Raw genomic sequence first — 17,861 nt, 5'->3', positions numbered from 1 at the left:
GATTGTGGGGTATTCTGAGATGGCGACACAGGCTAGGGATTTGGATTCTGAGGGCATACCGTGTTCGACTCCATTCAGCAAGTTGTCTATCTCGTTCACGCTCACTTCGTGTTACCATTGTTGTACATTGTGTACCAGTAACGAGAGAGAAATGTGAGAGCTTGGAGGTCACCGCAAAGGCAATCGTAGCAAATGTGAGGATTTGGCGCAGTCTGGTATCTGTATCATACATAAAGGTCAATTCGAAATACATCAGAGGGAGTGGGACCAGTAGGTAGAGCACATCAATGAGAGTCCGTCGAGAAATGTAAAGGTATGCGACTCTTGAAGAATAAGAAAATCATGGGCTAACGACAATCATCTGTGCATTCATGAGAAATACAACCAATAAAGAGCCAGAAGCGAGTCCAGAGTCCAGGGCGTCTTATAATGACATGAGGATGGAAGGGTGTTGAAGTTGTAGCTGCGGCAACATCGCCGACATCAGGTGTGGTGGATGAACTGGAGACTGTAGCCTGTGGTTGCGAAGATGGCTGGGTGACATTGGGTTTTTGAGGCCGTGAGCTGCCCGTAGTAGCGCTCCTCAGGGGCAATGGTCCTTTACGTTTCTCCCTCGCGCAAGCATTTCTCTACGTGATATTAGATGGAGTTGAACGTCCGAGAGAAAGAAAGAACATACACGTTTACCCTTTGCATACGGAACCTCGACGACTTGGCTGCGCCCTTGCAACTCGGTGCCTTCACCACTTTGTCCGCGCCGTTTCAAAGGGTTTCGAGCCCAGTCGAGAAGGGAGGACGGTAACGTATCATGGGCATTGGAGGGGCTGCGGTGGAATAAGCGACGAAGAAGTGTGCTTCCTTGCGGTTCCGAGGAGGAGCGGGGGTGGCTTTGTCCAGAGAACTGGCAAAACCAAGTTGTACAAAAAACGAAGTGACACTAATATTATTAAGAACATACTCGAGAACCATCTGGTGGGACTCCATCGAAAAAACCTTGGGGTGTCCGATGAGCAGGCGGACGTCGCTGGACCAGACGTTGTGTAGCATCAGGCTAGAGTACATAAGTTGGGCACGATGAGATCTTTTATGAAGGAGTCACGTACATGGAGGACCGACTTGTTGGCCTGGCAGAGCACGTTCAGTTGTGAGAGTGAAACATGCCTGTCAACTCACTTTTGGATTCAAAAGAAGGTCATTGAGGCCAGCCTCTCTGAGAATCGCAGCAGCGTCCCACGTGCATCCGTTTTGGTCGTGGCAGCCTGTAGCTAGTAGCTTTCCATCCGCGGAAAATGACACGCAGTTCACTTGCTCTGCGTGCTGGAGAGGCGAACTGATGGGTTGTCCATTGTCGAGGTTCCACAATCGCGCTGTCTTGTCGGACGATGCGCTTGCGAGGATGCGGCCATTCGGTGATATTGCAATGGCAAGGACAAGGGAAGTGTGCTTATCCAGCACTGCAATTTGCTCCCACTTGGTGGTATCCCATGTCCTAATCGAGAAATCGAATGACCCGGAGATGAGCGTTTTTCCGTCCTTGGTCCAAGCCAGGCAAGTCACTTCCCATGTGTGTCCTTTAAGAGTTGTGACAAGTTTGCCTGTCTCTGCGTCCCAGATTTGAATTGAGGACTCATGTTTTATAGTCGCTGAGGGCTCCACCGATCCACCAGTCGCAATCAAGGTCGTGTCTGGTGAATAGACAGCTGCGTACACGTGATAGTGCCCAGTCACAGTCGGCTTGAGGATTGTCTCTCCGCTTTCCAGGTCCCATTGCCTTGCAGTCCCATCGGAAGATCCGCTCAACGCTTTCCGACCATCTCGACTCCAGCAGACAGACCACACATCCTGTGTATGTCCCGTCCATTTCGCGATAACCTCGCCTTTGTCGATATCCCACAACCTTACTACACCATCCTCACTCCCGCTAATCACTTTCTTCCCGTCTGGAGACAACGCTATACTCTTCACTGCACTTTTTCCATCCCGCCAGTCTTCTCCTATTTGTTTCCTGTTCTTCAAGTTCCATACCCTCAGTGAGCTGTCATCTGAACAAGTGAGAATCCGCTGTCCGCCTGGCAGGTGTATGGCACCCCAGACACATTCAGTGTGTCCTTCAAATTTCTGGTGAGACGTAATTACTGATGCCTCTTTCGCTTTAGTGGTGGATGAAACCATGCCCACTACCGAGTGCAGCACCATCTTAGCTTTCATCAATCAAATTCCAAAATCAGCACTTACGAGGACAGCAGCAACGGGCAGGCAGCAGGGCACAGTGGGCGTTTCTGTCAAGAATTGAATTCACCGCCTCCTGGTATGTCCTACATACCTTATCCTCGTGTTTGCTTCACAGCTTATACACAGCATAGGCTGTGCAGCTGAAGCGCCCAAGAATCATCTGTCTTCGGTCACATTCCGTGACTCTCTCAGTTGACATTTTCAATATACGACATGCTAATCACATACGTTGCTCCAGTTCAGGCATTCAGGTCTACATTCTCCACATTGTTATAACATCTTCTGTCTTCGTCGTTTACCGTAATCAGCGTTTTCAGTTACTCTATTCAAATCCCACAGGCATGTCCTTCTATGTATCACTCTCTCATGTCTACTTTAAAAATATACACTGTCTATCGCTTCTCTCCTGATGGGCGACTGGACTGATTATTATTTGCAGATGGGGCAATGTCGAATGCCCAAAATCCTGATATTCGGAAACGCCCATTCATCGCCCACCACTGCATCTCTAATAATCCACGTAACACGTATCAATCCCACAGCCCGAAAACTGCCCCAGCATCTTCTCACACGCATATAATTCATTGGGGAACTCGCAGCAAACACAAGGATCAGAGTCAAAGGAGGTAATTGAGAGGTGATGCTGCATTTACTGAATTACAGCCAAGACAACCAACCACGCACCAGACGCAGACGTTTTCGGACCTGTAGGTGATGCTAAAAGGAAGGCGTGTGCGGTGGACGAAGGAACTGGCGATATAGAGCAAGAGAATAAATCTGTTTGTCCAGCTCTCTTTCTTAGTGTTGTTCCGTTGCGCTCAAACGTCACATTCCAGATTCCAGGGATCTGTAACACCTTGATGTGGTTTGTATGTCCAAGGCGCATCTGGAGTTGAAGGAACTCTTGGATCCGTGTATGATGAGATGGGTTCGCTCTTGTGCGTAAATACTCTTCGTGGTTGCGTACCGCCCTGTCTCGGAGGACCATGGTAATGAAATTTCCTGTTAGTGTGCGAGCTCTAGAAACGCTTGCAGAAGAGCACATTAAATTTTATGTCAGCATCACCCACTTGAGAGGAAGGGTTCTTTGCCAGCTGGAGATCGTCAACCACGGACGACCGTATCATAAAACCGGACGAAAAAACATCTACTGAATAAGATCAAGCTAGTAGCCTAATAAGATAGCCATGGATATAAATTATCACAATAAGATATACAACAAGGTAGCAGAAGACCTGGTCGTGTATGTGAAAGTAGGACTGGGTGTGGATGAATGTGACGCCTCCAAATTTCCATCTCCTCCCTCAAGAGGGACAACCACCAGCTCATGATGCGGTCAAACACCACCTATGCTCGCACGTAGGGGAACAGCGCACAGGGCCGAGTTCTGACGCAAAGGCCTCGAACCATTGTCTATTTTGAAGCGCCGGATATAAAGATCGAGTGATGTCTGTGTTAAGAAAGCGCAGGGAAATGAAAGGAAAGGAAAAGAAATACTTACTGTGCTAGTGCGCAGTAGCAGATCAAAATGATATGCGTGCACGGAGTCATAACACACGGTATCCATTTCCATGTCGGTGTGCAGGCCATGTAGAACGGCTCCAGAGATCAAACAAACTTCAGAATGTCTGTGAGGGAAGGGAACGATAACCCCCTCGTCAGCGCGAACGAGATATTCGAGCAACAATATATGGTCCACAAGTAACTGTGGGCAACAGGTGAACTCTAGTGCTGACTTCCAGGAACCGGAAGACTAGCCATTGTGTACACTGCAAGATAACTTGAACTGTAACAAGACATGCTGGGTTGGCAGGTGTATATTGCGTCGTTCTGGGGATCCTTAGCACTTTAGAAGAAAACTAGACGTTAGCTATTGACAACTGTTACGAGTAGACGACCGCTTTCAGCCTATAGAGCATTGTTTGTATCTTTGGATATTCTAGATTGGATTGGACGTCTGAATCGGCTGACGTTCTTGATCTGATATATTCGCCTATTCTTCTTTCTAGTTATCGCAGATATGGACTTGATTAATTCACGCTTTTACTTGAGGCTAGTTGTGTGAGTGATAGGGCGATGATTGGACGTTATCGAATCACAGATACGGACTGATCTAATTCACAATTGTTAGTTCAGTACGTACAAGATCGATGTATTATACAGGCAGGAACGCATAGATTATGGCACATATGTGAATCCTAAGACGAACTTGATCGCGATTGACTTTTGGAATCTGGGGCTGCTTGTGTGAGCGATAGTACCGTATGCGATGACGAACACGTCTGTAAGTAATTCGTTCCGCTCCTTGTCCGCTGGCTCGTTGCCGTCGACGTTAGCATGGCCTGGGATCCACCAGATGGTCAGTTGAAGGTCGCCTGATGCTTCTCGCTGTTTTGCTAAAAAAAAAACCGGTTAGATGACGGGCGCTAGCTCAGAGGGAACGCCCATCAATAGTAGTAGACATCGGGGACGTACGGGAATGCTTCGCAGTGAATAGCCTCTCATCTTCTCTAGTTGTTTAGAACTAGCTAATCATAGACTGTGGCTTCACGGAATGTGATCATATGGTTCTTGGGCGCTTCTGCTTGCACAGCCTATGCTGTGTGTAAGCTGTGAAGCGAACACGAGGCAAAAGCATATGAGATGAACCAGGAGGCAGTGAATTCAATCTTGACAGAAACACCCATTGTGCCCTGCTATCTACCTGTCGTCGTTGTTTTCGTAAGTGATGATTTTGGAATTTGATCGATGAAAGCTGAGATGGCGCTGCACTCGGTAATAGGAATTCTGGAGTATGGCCTCGCCCACTAAAACGAAAGAGACATTAGCGATAAAACCTCTTCAGAAATTTGAAGGACATACTGAATGGGTCACGGGCGTCATACACCTGCCCGACGGACGGCGGATCATCACTTGTTCAATGGACGGCTCACTGCGGGTATGGGACGTGAAGAGCGGGGAACAGATAGAAGAAGACTGGCGGGATGAAGAAGACAGGTGGGATGAAGAGAATGGGTGGGATGAAGAAGACAGGTGGGATGAAGAGAATGGGTGGGATGAAGAGTACGGGTGGAATGAAGAAGACTGGCTGGATGCAGTGCACAGTATAGCGTTGTCTCCGGACGGGAAGAAAGTGGTTAGCGGGAGTTATGGTGGCGCTGTGAGGTTGTGGGACATCGACACAGGCAAGGCCATTGCTAAATGGACAGGTCATAGAGATCGAGTGCCGTCTGTCTGCTGGAGCCGAGACGGTCGGAGAGTGTTAAGCGGATCCTTCGATGGGAGTGTAAGGCAATGGGACGTGAAAAGCGGAGGGACAATCCTCAAGCCGATTGAGACCTGGCACCCATTACTGTGGACAGCTGTCTATTCACCAAATATGACCTTGATTGCGACTGGTGGACGTGATGGGCCCTCGCCTGACGGACCCAACGAGTGCTCCATCGAAATCTGGCACGCAAAGACAGGCAAGCTTGTCACAACTCTCAAAGGACACACATGGGAAGTGCGTAGCCTGGCTTGGACCAAGGACGGAAAAACGCTCATCTCCGGGTCATACGATTCCTCCATTAGGACATGGGATACCACCAAGTGGGAGCAAATTGCAGTGCTGGATAAGCACACTTCCCTTGTCCTTGCCATTGCAATATCACCGAATGGCCGCATCCTCGCAAGCGCATCGTTGGACAACACAGCGCGATTGTGGAACCTCGACAACGGACAACCCATCGGTTCGCCTCTCGAGCACGCAGAGGGAGTTCGTTGCGTATCATTTTCTGCGGATGGAAAGCTACTAGCAACCGCCTGCGAGGGCGAAACTGCGTACACATGGGATGTTGCTACGATTGTTCAAGAAGCTGGCCTCGACGACCTTTTGTCAGATTCAAAGGTGAGTTGACGAACATGTCTCATGGTATACTTTCTCACAACTGGATGCACTCTGCCAGGCCAACAAGTTGGCACTCCGTGTATGTGACAAATTCATAAAAAGATATTTTGCTCAACATATACACTCTAGGCTGGTGCTGCACCAAGTCTGGCCCAGCGACGTCCACCTGCTTATCGGATACCCCAAGGTTTCTTCAATGGAGTCCCACCAGATCGTTCTCATGTACGTCATCACTGTCACTTTGAGTATTATCCTGACCTCCGTAGTTTCAGTCCTCGGCACGAAGCCATTCCCACTCCTCAGCACAACCAGGCAGCACGCTTCTTGCCCGCTTGTTCCACCGCAGCCCCTTTGATGCCCAGGATACGTCACCGTTCTCCCCTCTCAAGTGGGCTCAAGCCCTTTTGAAACGGCGTGGACAAAGTAGTGAAAGCACCGAGTTGCAAGGGCGCAGCCAAGTTGTTGAAGTTCCGTGTGCACCAGGCCAACGTGTATGTTGCTTCTCCTTCTCAGTTCTACTCCACCTAATATCACGTAGAGAAACGCTTGCGCAAGGGAGAAACGGAAAAGACTAATACCCTTGAAGAACCATACTGCAAGCAGCTCACAGCCTCCCAGGCCCAATACCACGCAACAATCCGGCACAGCAACTCAGACCCAGCCATCTTTGCAACCACAGGCAGCTGTCTTCAATTCATCCACTGCACCTGCTGTCGGTGATAATACCGCAGCTACAAGCTCAACACCCTCCCACCCTGACGTAATGCTCAGACACGCTGGACTCTGGACTCGTTTCTGGCTCTTCATTGGTTGTCTGTCTCCTGAATACCAGGATGGTCGTCATTAGTATACGATTTCCCCGTCTCCTATGATGATTTCTCGCCCACCTCTAAAATATTACAGCTCTCGTCGATAAGGGCTGCCTCTCTGCTAGGTCGGATTGGACGTCTGTGGTATTGATGAACATTTGAATGATCCGATATTCACTTCTCATTATCGCAGATCCGGATTTTATTGATTCATACTTCTACTTGGGGTCATTGTGTGAGCGATAGGGCGATACCATTGATTAGACGTCCAGCTTTGTGACGGATGTCCGCATAATCTGATATATTCTCCTACTCTGTTCCAGTATCACACAGGACCTGGCTCATCCACACTTTCGCCTAGGGTTTTAATCGTGTACTCTCATTTTTCCATGTCATCAGGACGAACGAAAGTATCAAGTTTCAGGTTGCAGCATACAGCTGTGTGTCATCGTATGTGATTGCGGCTGGGTCCATCCCACTGCTGCCGGATGTCGATGAACAAGAAAAATCCTTCAATAATTATAACAGGTGCTAACTGCAAACGTACCAATATCACAAGTATTAATTATTGGCACACTCGGTGTTCTTCAGAACGCAACTGCTTTCCAACACTAGGTCAGTAGACTTCAAAAACCATCATCCTCGATCTCCTCACACTCACCTCCTACCTGTCCATGATACTCAGTAGTCAGAGTCATAATCCCTTTCGTCGTCGTCACCCTTTGCTTCTTCCCGTCGTTCCTTGGCACCTTCTCGCTCTTCTTCTGCATCCCGGGTGAGTCGGAGGCCACATGTATTTCGTATCCCCCGCGCGACCCATTTGTCGCTCAGCCCCTCAAGCATCAACTCATATGGCCTGTCATCACTTTCATCATCAGTACATGCAACATCATATGAAATACCGACAGCAGCGAGGAGAAGCCGTATGCCCCTTACGAGTGATCGTTGATATGCAAGCATGGCCTCTGAGTCGGTTTCAGCAGGTTTTTCCAGTTCTCCGAACAACGCCTCGTGAACGTCAATAACTTCTTCCTCGTGTAACTCCACTCTTCCGCACTCGATGCGGTGCCAACGTTCGCCATAGTTCCAATCGCACTCATCATAGCAACCCCAGCATAAGGTCTGCCACCCATTGTATGCGTACACATGCGGAGGACCGCCCATCTTGAGCTCTTTTTTGATAGTAACTGCATTGTCTGCCATCGCAGATGGGCGGCGTTGGATCTTGTACCCGAGGGAATACTGCCATTCGACCTCTGACCGACGCGAGCGGCGGTGGTGTTTAAGATGCACATCAATGTACATCGGCGTAGTGGGTGAGTAGATCCTAACTATATGATCAGTGGAGCGCGGCTGTCGATCACCATGGATATCAGCAATGGAATACAGTATCAAGAAGCTATACGCACTTCCTCGTCGTCGAGCACCGTGTCATTCCATAAAAAGGTGATGCATTTCTGAAGGATGCCGTTCTCAATGTCCATTTCATCCTCGATCTGAGAAACGCATGCTTTGACGCTGTCGAAAAGCCAAGCTTCATTGGAGCACTTGTCGTATGCATACTGTTCAGAACCGTCTTCTGAGCCATGCTCAAAGCCCTTGCGTGACACCGAGACAGCTGTGTGGTATTTTTGATTGGTATGGAGGCGATTGATGGAATAATTGGTCCACGCGTTCTGTGTGGCGCGAATTGGGTGAAGTAAGGGACCAAAGTGATGTTCCGCCAGTTCAAGTCCTTGTAGATCGGTTTTAGCTGCTGAAGGACCAGCACTATTTGTACTTGCAGGCATGATGGAGAGTGAGGTACGTGCAGAGCCTACTACGTGAACGATTTGGATTAATGGTGAGGAAGTGATGCAGTATATTGATCTTCACGTGATCGTGATACTTGTAGTTGTTCGCTTCCCCACTATCATAGCCAGAATTCGGAATATCTCCCTTCACTGGATGTTGAAAGACATAATAGATGAATCAGTCCTAGAAGTGCCCCTTCTTGGCATCCAGACTATTTCGTTCAGCAAAAGGCTCGGATGGGATGGTACGTAACGTCTGGCATGGAGTTTTCCTTTTCAGCGTGCTTTCGATGACGTTGCCTGTAGCCAGGCCGCGCTCTTATGGTGCGCATAGATCTACATGCTCACGAATCTGCAATGCAACTCTTCCAGCAACATGGACGTGTCTAGGAAAACTTCCTCTATGTTGACATACGTTGTAGTTGCTCGAGAAGGGGACACGATCTACGGCTGTGCATTGACTCAGGAGGGGGTACAAGAGATGCTATTTCCGCGATATTGCACGGTGAATGAGGGTACCACAGCCCAGCGGCAAGACTGGACTAGTCAATAAACGGTAATGGCGAGAGATACTATCTATCATCTCCATAGGGCTTTAAACGCCGGACGCATTGATTTAGAACGTGAACCAAATATGTCAGAACAAGCTGATAAGCTATTCCTGCAGCTCAGAAGAGCAGCTGGACGTCCTTTCTGAGGTATTGAGTGACCATCATTCTTGTTTCGTCCTTCAAATCTTGACCAGCAATGTGACAGACTGGCTGGCTTTACAGATGACCTATGTGAGTGATTGGGTGATGTCATGGGATGGTCGTATGTGATGGATATCTGCGTGAGATTTGATACGGTGACTTCTCCTACCTCTCCGTTATAGATATCGCAGGAATGAACTTGGAAAATCATACTTTCGCCTGGGTTACTCGTGTGAGTGATAGGGCGATCAGATTCACACCTGTAATTACTCGACACTCATTTCTCAATCTTCCTGCGTTTCTCCCATCCACAGTCATCCAAGTCACCAGTTTCATTGACGAGTCCTGCCTTTACGAAGGCTTTAAAGAAGACATCGTCGACCGTTGGAAGAGGCATTGGACCGTTGTGATACGCCAGCCCATTGTACTTCGGGCCGCTTCACCCTAGGCAACAAAACTTGATAGCGATCCTACCCTTCGGGTGGGATAGAAATGGAATGGTTTTTTCATGTTGGTGAGTGAGTTGACTTGGTGTGCTTTTTCGCCTCCAGCGGCTCTCTGAAACGCGTGATCGGTTCTTCTTTTGACCAGGATTCGCAGTTTGGTGGCATCATGCGGATGAGGGTATAAAACGGTGCGTGAATCCGAATCTTCCAAAGTACATAAGACTGTAGCGAGCTCTGCTGCAAGTTCGCCTGATGCAGAGATCTTGACTTGGAGTCAATGCTTAGGGCGGGCGGGCGCCGCCTATGCCTGTCCTGGCTGGGCCGTAGTAACCCCTTCTCCAAGTTTCTTTCAGTACTTTCAACCTCCTGCGGTGCCGAGCCCTTATTTTCGACCAACTGGATCCTATCATATTAATCGCAGGGTTTACGCATCATGGACTAATCCATGCAAACCGGTGCTGCAAACGATACTGAGTCTGCATTTGACGTCTTTTATGTGAAGCAGCCAGACCCTCTGACCTGCATCTGAAGTTACTGTTAAAGATCTTGTAGATGAGTACTTCGTAACGCTCTTGAAAATACCTAGGATCGATGGCTCGTCGGAGGGCCAGATGGAGCGTCAAGTCAAGATGTTTCGTCGGCTTTTCACACAGCTGGTCAATACCTCATTCTACAAAGTTGGTGCGTGCTAACACGATATAATTACTTGACATGCAAAACTCTCCATGACATCATGCATGCGACGATATACTGCATGCTACAATAATCACCAGAATACATCAGGGTGATGCACCCCCCTTATTCCCCTGATGCACGTTCGGCCTCTCCCTCCATGACTACAATTCGTGTTAAAAGAAGAATCGAACCCCTGCGACGCGAGACTCATGTCCTCAACCTCTTCATTGCACTCATGGTCAGTGACTATGTCATGTTCCCACCGCTCCACACCCTGTGAAGGAATGACCTTTTGACGTCGAGCAGCTGGCTAGAGGATCTTGTTGGAGAATTTTCATGGAAATATCGTGCTTACTTGCCCTCCCGCTATGAATTCCGGGGTGTTCTACGACGACGACAGACTGGGTTTCTAGATTCTGAATCCGAATATGAGAGCACACCGTGTTCGAATCCATTCAGCAAGTTGTCCATCTCGTTCACGCTCATTTCGTGTTACCATTGTCGTACATTGTGTACCAGTGACATGAGATAAATATGACAGGTTGAAGGTCATCGCAAAGGCAATCATAGTGCAGGTAAAGATGTGGCGCAGTCTGGTATCTGTGTCATACATAAGGGACGGTTCAAAATACATCAGAGGGAGTGGGACGAGTAGGTATACCACATCAATGAGTCCGCCGAGAGATGTAAAGGCACGTGACTCGTGGATAAGGAGAAAATCATGAGCTAATGACGATCATCTGTTTATCCACGAGAAATGCAACCAATAAAGAGCCAGAAGCGAGCCCAGAGTCCAGGGTGTCCTATCATGGCATGAAGGCGTTGACGTTGTAGCTGCGGTAGCATTGCCGACATGAGATGTGGTGGATGGACTGGAGACCATAACCTGTGGTTGCGAAGGTGGCTGGGTGACATTGGACTTTGGAGGCCATGAGCTGCCCATAGTAGAGATCTTCAAGGGCAATAGTCTTTTACGTTTCTCCCTATGTAAAGTTGAATGTCCTAGAGAAAGAAAGAACACACATGTTTGCCCTTCGCATATGGAACCTCGACAACTTAGCTGCGCTCTTGCAACTCGGTGCCTTCACTACGTTGTCCGCGACGCATCAAAAGGGCTTAAGCTCACTTGAGAGGGGAGGACAGTGAGGTATTATGGGCATTGGAGAGGCTGCGGTGGGATAAGGGACGGAGGCGTGTGCTTGCTTGCAGTTCTGAAGAGGAGTGGGAGGTAGAAAAACAAAAAACGAAGTGACAGTGATATCAAGAACATACTCGAGAACAATGTGGCGAGACTCCGTCGAAAAAACCTTGGGGTATCCAATAAGCAGGCGGACGTCGCTGGACTGGACGTCGTGTAGCATCAGACTACAGTACATATATTGAGCACGACGGGGTCTTTTAATGAAGATGTCATGTACACGGATTACCGACTTGTTGTCCCGGCGGAGCGCGTTCAGTTGTGAGCACGTAACACAATGAGACATGCTTGTCAACTCACCTTTGGATTCGAAAGAAGATCGTCGTGGCCGGCTTCTTTAATCATAGCAACATCCCATGTGTACGCATTTTGGTCGCGGCAGCCAGTGCTACTAGCCTTTCCATCTTGTTGAGCGATGCGCTTGCGAGGATGCGAGTATTTGGAGAAATGGCAATGGCCCAGAAATACTATGTTCAACCAGAACCGCGGTTTGCGTAGTAACTAGTGAGCGCTAACATATCGGCAACAAGCGCTTAGTCATCGATGGTCTCATCGTCCACAGTTGGACACCCCTTATTAGCTAAGCATGCTACCACTGCGAACAGTTTAGTAGTACCACTTGTTGGTTCACTCGAAAACATCACATTCTAGCAGTACCGCCAATTTATACATCATGTCTACTGTCGTCAAAGTTTCTCTTTCCACTCATTCACCTCGGAATACTAGTACCAAACCGAGGAGCAGCCACTCCCGGGCCATCTATGACGAGAACAATATTAGGCCCGAAACCTACAAACCCCTCGAGGCCTTTGACTTCGACTCAGTTCTAGTGCCAGTGGCCAAAGGTGTTTTTGCAGTTCGATCCTCCAACAAAAGCCATCAAACTCGCGAAAGAAAGAAAAATCCGATCGCGACTAACAGGTTGAACTATTTGTTAGATAGTTTTCAGCAGTTTGTAGCAGAGGATCCTGAGATATCGCCGTCAAGTATGCATCGATTAATCCTAATCGCATTGAATGAGCTGACCTGAATTTCTCGTCTTTAAGCCCTACGTGTATGCCAAGAAGTCCTCCGGTTTATCGCAAAACCAGATCGTCAGCACGAGTGCGAGGTACGCGTCCGACGGACTTATCCTGGACCCTGATATAGTAATTGTGAGGCTGACCATCATCAATCTTCAGGAGTTTTGTGGGATTTGGAGGGTTGAATACGAACAATTAGCGAGTTTCATCGACGAGTCGTGCAATTTCGGTGTAAAGCCAAGGTGTGTTCGAAATAGATCTTGGTCTGTGCATCGGTTCTTACCACAACACTACAGATTGACGTACTTCGAAGCTGGCAGTACATTGATCGTCGAGGTGCCCTCGGCGGTTCATGAAGCTCCTCTTCTCGCACTTCACGCGGCCCTCACGTGTTTCTTCGGGAACATTCCCTTTGACGGTCAGGCGGTCAATGCAATCATCTCAAGCAACATCCGAGCATCCAAGTCACTCGTCCCTGATCTCCGAATTTCCTCCCAAAATATGCGGGATACCGCCTCCAAGACCGTCATTCTCGGCCTTGCGGAAACCGCATTTTCACAGAACTTGGAAAAACTGGAGGAAAAACTAGTAGCTGCTATTGAGGCAAACCCAGCCTTATTGCTCGTGTTTGCCATTGTTGTATCCGAAGACGCACCCTACCGTTCACTCAAGAGGAACTAGCATGCACGCTACCGCAGGATCCGTCGGAACGGTCAGAAGAAGACTTCTTGGCTGTGACAGGTGTCCTCCCTACCCTCAATGTGCCAGTCATCGCAGAAAACCGCACATGGTGCTCAGTATCCTCGATATGGTTCAAGTTGTGGGTGCGCGGGAACGATCCTATAGACATCTCCACTGATGATCCAGATTTAGTCGCATATGGGGTGATGTTTCCATTTCATTTCAAAGTTCGTACGTAGTTAACGCTACTTTTACAGTCTGTCCCAGAGCACACCATGTGTCCGGTGCTAGCTATGATAGAGAAGGGAGTTGACGCAGTGAGGGAGAGATTGGTATCATTGTGCAAGGAAATCAACACCGACGTCGACGTCGACGCTCTGCGAGACCCTTTCGCGTGAGGAAAGAAGATATCGTCACGAATATTGCAGGCGCTATGTGCGAAACCGCATACCGCCGCTACTCAGAATGGTACGAGAAGGCATCGAAAGCTGCAAAGCGCAAAGCCAGTGTCGTGCAGCTGCAAGACTCGAACATCACCAGGATACGCAAGAAGGTAGTTAAGGGTACTCCTGGCAGTGTTGCGGCCAAACGCCGCAAGGGGACTTGATGCGTCCTTCAACCTCATTTGCAAGGCTCACTGATTGTCGAAGTTGTTTGTTTTTCTCATCTCTGTTTTTCTGTATAACATACGTACTAGGGACTAGTGTACTGCCATCGTATGACATGGTAATGTCCCCTATGAAAGCCCAAGAATTCAAGTACTTCTACCTCTATTTTTTTTGCAATGTGGCGGTTACAGCAAACATGGGAACATGGCGTCTTGCACGAGAGCGTATCCAGCCTATCTTTTTGTACGAGGGTCGGATAGATAAACCCCAGAGATCGATCAGGTGAGCCTCATCAACAACCATGATACACAACCGTGTTGCAAATGCCTTGATGTTCATGACTGTTCGAAAGCCTGATGATTCGAGTTGCTCCGGAGATAGCAGGATAATTGCGGTTCCTTGGATCAGGGGATAAGTTTCTACCGGGTGCAAGTGGCGGATTTTTGGACAGCACGTACATGCAGCACACCCACAAGTTCCCGGTTACGATTGGCTCGAGGATTGTCTCTGCATTCTACGTCCCACCGCCTTACAGTCTTGTCCCAGGATTCGCTCCGAGAACGCTTGCCAACCATCTCGACTCCAGCAGACAGACACCACTTGTTGTCTATGCCCCGTCCATTTCGCGACAACCTTGCATGATTCGATGTCCCACAATCTCACTGCACCATCTGAACTCCCGCTAACCACTTTTTTCCCGTTCGGAGACAACGCTATATTGATCACTGCACTTTCTCCGTCCTGCCAGTCTTCTCCTATTTGTTTCCCGTTCTTCAAGTTCCATACCCGCAACGAGCCGTCCTCTGAACAAGTGATAATCCGCTGTCCGTCGGGCAGGTGTATGATGCCCCAGACCGTCCTTATTGATCGATAAGACTATGTGTAGATGAAGTCATACGCTCGCACTTGTCTCGAGCAATCTTGCAGTCTACGAGAGGCTGGGAGAGTGCTCGAGTCTTTGAGCATCTGACTTCAATCAAAAGGTAGAGAAACTACACAACGTTAAATGTGTGATGCACTTTGTATGACACCTTGATGCAGTCAGGAGATGTATGGAGCAATACACCATTAAACTTGATGTCATATCACTCACTTAAGATGAAGAGCATGTTGTCAGGGCGGCCTGGAGTGAAGATTTGGTTTCTCAGTGATATACCTCGTGTCGGGTGGCAAAGCAGAACGGGGGTTATTTTCCAGTGGACTCAACAGAAACCAGTGTGTATCTGCACTCAATCTACATACTCGACATTACTATATCCCACATAGCATACGCTGTAAACTTAGCATGCAGAACTCCGTTACAGACACATGATGTCAAACCTTCCATACCTTAGCTTGGTGAAACCACTTCGAGACGACAATGGATTGTTTGCTTAAACACCAAAACAGCCGAGACATGCGTCCAATATATGCATGTCAGTATAGGGAGAACGTTGCAAAAATAGATAGAAACGGTATAGTGCACGATGCGACATCAATGCATCAATGACAAACTCTTGAAATACTCGAGCAAAGTGTAGAGTGTACGTGTGGTAGAAGGAGATGAAGTGATATGTGGTATCGTACAAAAGAATGGTTCCAAATCATGGGTCGTGTAGCAGGACAGTAGCGCGAATGGGTATAACGCACCAGCGAATATACGTGAATCTAAAATAAAATAGAAAAAGCATGAGAGAAATCGCCGAGAAAATCGTATATTAAGGATGATTATCAGTATACTCGGGAGACAAACAACCAATAAAGAGCCACAAGCGGGTCCAGAGTCCAGCCTGTCTTATCGTTGCATCTGGGCGCGAAGGTGTTGAAGTCGTAGCTATGGTGGGATCGCCGACGGCAGGCGTGGTGGACGATGAGCCAGCTGCATGTAGTTGCGAAGGTGACTCGGCGATAGTGGGCTTGGGGGTCTGTGAGCTGCCTGCAGTGGAGTTCTTCGAGCGCAATGGTTTCGTTCTGTGCTTCTGCTTCTGTTTCGCTAACGCAACCTCCCTCGCTGACACGTTTCTCTACGTGATATTAGGTGAAGTCGAACGTCCGAAAAGAGAGGAAACACATACACGTTTGCCCCTCGTATACGAAACTTCAACAACTGCAGGGCTATGCCCTTGCAACTCGATATCTTCACCGCTTTGTCTACGCCGATCTAAAAGGTTACGAACCCAGTTGAGTGGAGAGGATGGTGACATATCATGAGCATTGGAGGGACTGCGGTGGAATAAGCGACGAAGAAGCGTGCTTTCTTGCGGTTCTGAGGAGGAGGGGGAGTGGCTTTGTGCAGGGAACTGAAAAAACAAAGTTGAAAAAACCGAAGTGACACTAAATTATCAAGAACATACTCGAGAACCATCTGGTGGGACTCCATCGAAAAAACGTTGGGGTGTCCGATAAGCAGGCGACCGTCGCTGGGCCAGATGTCGTGCAGCATCAGACTGGAGTATATATGTTGAGCACAATGAGATCTTTCAATGAAGCTGTCACGTACACGGAGTGCTGACTTGTTGGCCTGGCAGAGCGTGTCCAGTTGTGTGAATGTAATACAATGAGACATGCCTGTCAGCTCACCTTTGGATTCGAAAGAAGGTCCTCGAGGCCAGCTTCTCTAATAACCTCAGCAATATCCCACATGTATGCGTTTTTGTCATCGCAACCAGTGGCTAGTCGCTTTCCATCCGCGGAAAAAGACACGCAGTTCACTTCCTCTGCATGCTGGAGGGGTAAACTGATGGGTTGTCCATTGTCGAGGTTCCACAATCGTGCTGTGTGGTCACGCGATGCGCTTGCGAGGATGCAGCCATTCGGAGATATTGCAAGGGCATAGACAGCATAAATGTGTTCAAGCAGAACCGCGGTTTGCTCCCACTTGGTTGTATTCCATGTCCTAATGGAGTTATCCCATGACCCAGAGATGAGCGCTTTTCCGTCCTTGGTCCAAGCCAGGCAAGTCACTGCGTTGGTATGTCCTTTAAGAGTTGCGACAAGCTTGCCTGTCTTTGTGTTACAGATTTTGACTGAGTACTCGGGTTTTCCAATCAAGGGTTCTTCCCATCCACCAGTCGCAATCAAGGTCATGTCTGGGGAATACACGACTGCCCACACTTGATTGTGCCCAGTCTCGATCGGCTTGAGGATTGTCTCTCCGCTTTCAACGTCCCACTGCCTCGCAGTCCCGTCCCAGGATCCGCTCAACACACATCGACCATCTCGACTCCAGGAGACAGACGACACGTCCTTTGTGTGCCCCGTCCATTTAACGATGACCTTGCCTGTGTCGATATCCCACAACCTCACTACACCATCCGAACTACCGCTAACCACTTTCTTCCCGTCCGGAGACAACGCTATACTGTTTGTTTCTTTTTCTCCGTCTCTCCAGTCTGCTCCTATCTGTTTCCCACTCCTCAAGTCCCACACTCGCAGGGAGCCATCCAATGAACAAGTGATAACCCGCTGTCCACCTGGCGGGTGTATGACACCCCAGACCAATTCAGTGTGTCCTTCAAATTTCTGGTGAGGCGTAATTACTGATGCCTCTTTTGTTTTAGTGGTGGATGGAGCCATGCCTACTGCCGAGTGCAGCGCCATCTCAGCCTTCATCGATCAAATTCCAGAATTGGCACTTACGAGGACAGCAGCGATGGGCAGGCAGCGGGGAGTAATGGCTGTTTTGGTCAAGTCAGAGGTGAAGCCTTAGCTTCCTGGTACATCGATGCTTTGTCCTTGTGTTCGCTTCACAGCTTATACACAACATAGGCTGTGCAGTTGAAATGCATCTGCTTCCCGTCACATTTTGAGACTCTCGGTCGACATCTTCAATATACG

The 17,861-nt window shown here is 48.6% G+C and overlaps 4 protein-coding genes across 4 annotated transcripts; 1 reads left to right on the top strand and 3 right to left on the bottom strand.

The window, feature by feature from the left end:
• Positions 1 to 7,611: 7,611 nt before the first annotated feature.
• Positions 7,612 to 8,720, bottom strand: BJ212DRAFT_1271417 (uncharacterized protein; the record flags this gene model as incomplete). The annotated part of the gene is made up of 2 exons (XM_041330958.1): positions 7,612 to 8,283; positions 8,340 to 8,720. 2 exons carry the CDS (start codon positions 8,718 to 8,720, stop codon positions 7,612 to 7,614), a joined length of 1,053 nt encoding a protein of 350 aa, XP_041193008.1.
• Positions 8,721 to 12,325: 3,605 nt separating this feature from the next.
• On the top strand, positions 12,326 to 13,740 carry BJ212DRAFT_185988 (uncharacterized protein). Its single transcript, XM_041342582.1, has 4 exons — positions 12,326 to 12,720; positions 12,781 to 12,845; positions 12,916 to 12,998; positions 13,053 to 13,740. Exons 1-4 carry the CDS (start codon positions 12,408 to 12,410, stop codon positions 13,435 to 13,437), a joined length of 846 nt encoding a protein of 281 aa, XP_041193007.1. The 5' UTR covers positions 12,326 to 12,407; the 3' UTR covers positions 13,438 to 13,740.
• A 467-nt stretch (positions 13,741 to 14,207) lies between these two features.
• Positions 14,208 to 14,435, bottom strand: BJ212DRAFT_1271739 (uncharacterized protein; the record flags this gene model as incomplete). Its single annotated transcript, XM_041330973.1, has 1 exon — positions 14,208 to 14,435. A coding segment is annotated over one exon (228 nt), but the record flags the coding sequence as incomplete, so codon positions are not given.
• A 2,214-nt stretch (positions 14,436 to 16,649) lies between these two features.
• BJ212DRAFT_1231264 (quinon protein alcohol dehydrogenase-like superfamily) lies at positions 16,650 to 17,522 on the bottom strand (the record flags this gene model as incomplete). The annotated part of the gene is made up of 1 exon (XM_041329499.1): positions 16,650 to 17,522. A coding segment is annotated over one exon (873 nt), but the record flags the coding sequence as incomplete, so codon positions are not given.
• Positions 17,523 to 17,861: the final 339 nt, after the last annotated feature.

This window comes from Suillus subaureus, assembly GCF_016647635.1.
Source record: "Suillus subaureus strain MN1 chromosome Unknown BJ212scaffold_16, whole genome shotgun sequence".
In the NCBI taxonomy this organism is placed as follows: domain Eukaryota; kingdom Fungi; phylum Basidiomycota; class Agaricomycetes; order Boletales; family Suillaceae; genus Suillus; species Suillus subaureus.
Note: the sequence above shows the minus strand (reverse complement) of the source record. Positions and strands in the feature narration are given on the sequence as shown.

Coding starts and splice junctions, on each gene's coding strand:
- BJ212DRAFT_185988 (XM_041342582.1), top strand. CDS start 12,408: ATGTCTACTGTCGTCAAAGTTTCTCTTTCCACTCATTCACCTCGGAAT. Junction 12,721..12,780: donor TCCTGAGATATCGCCGTCAA/GTATGCATCGAT, acceptor CTCGTCTTTAAG/CCCTACGTGTATGCCAAGAA. Junction 12,999..13,052: donor AATTTCGGTGTAAAGCCAAG/GTGTGTTCGAAA, acceptor ACAACACTACAG/ATTGACGTACTTCGAAGCTG.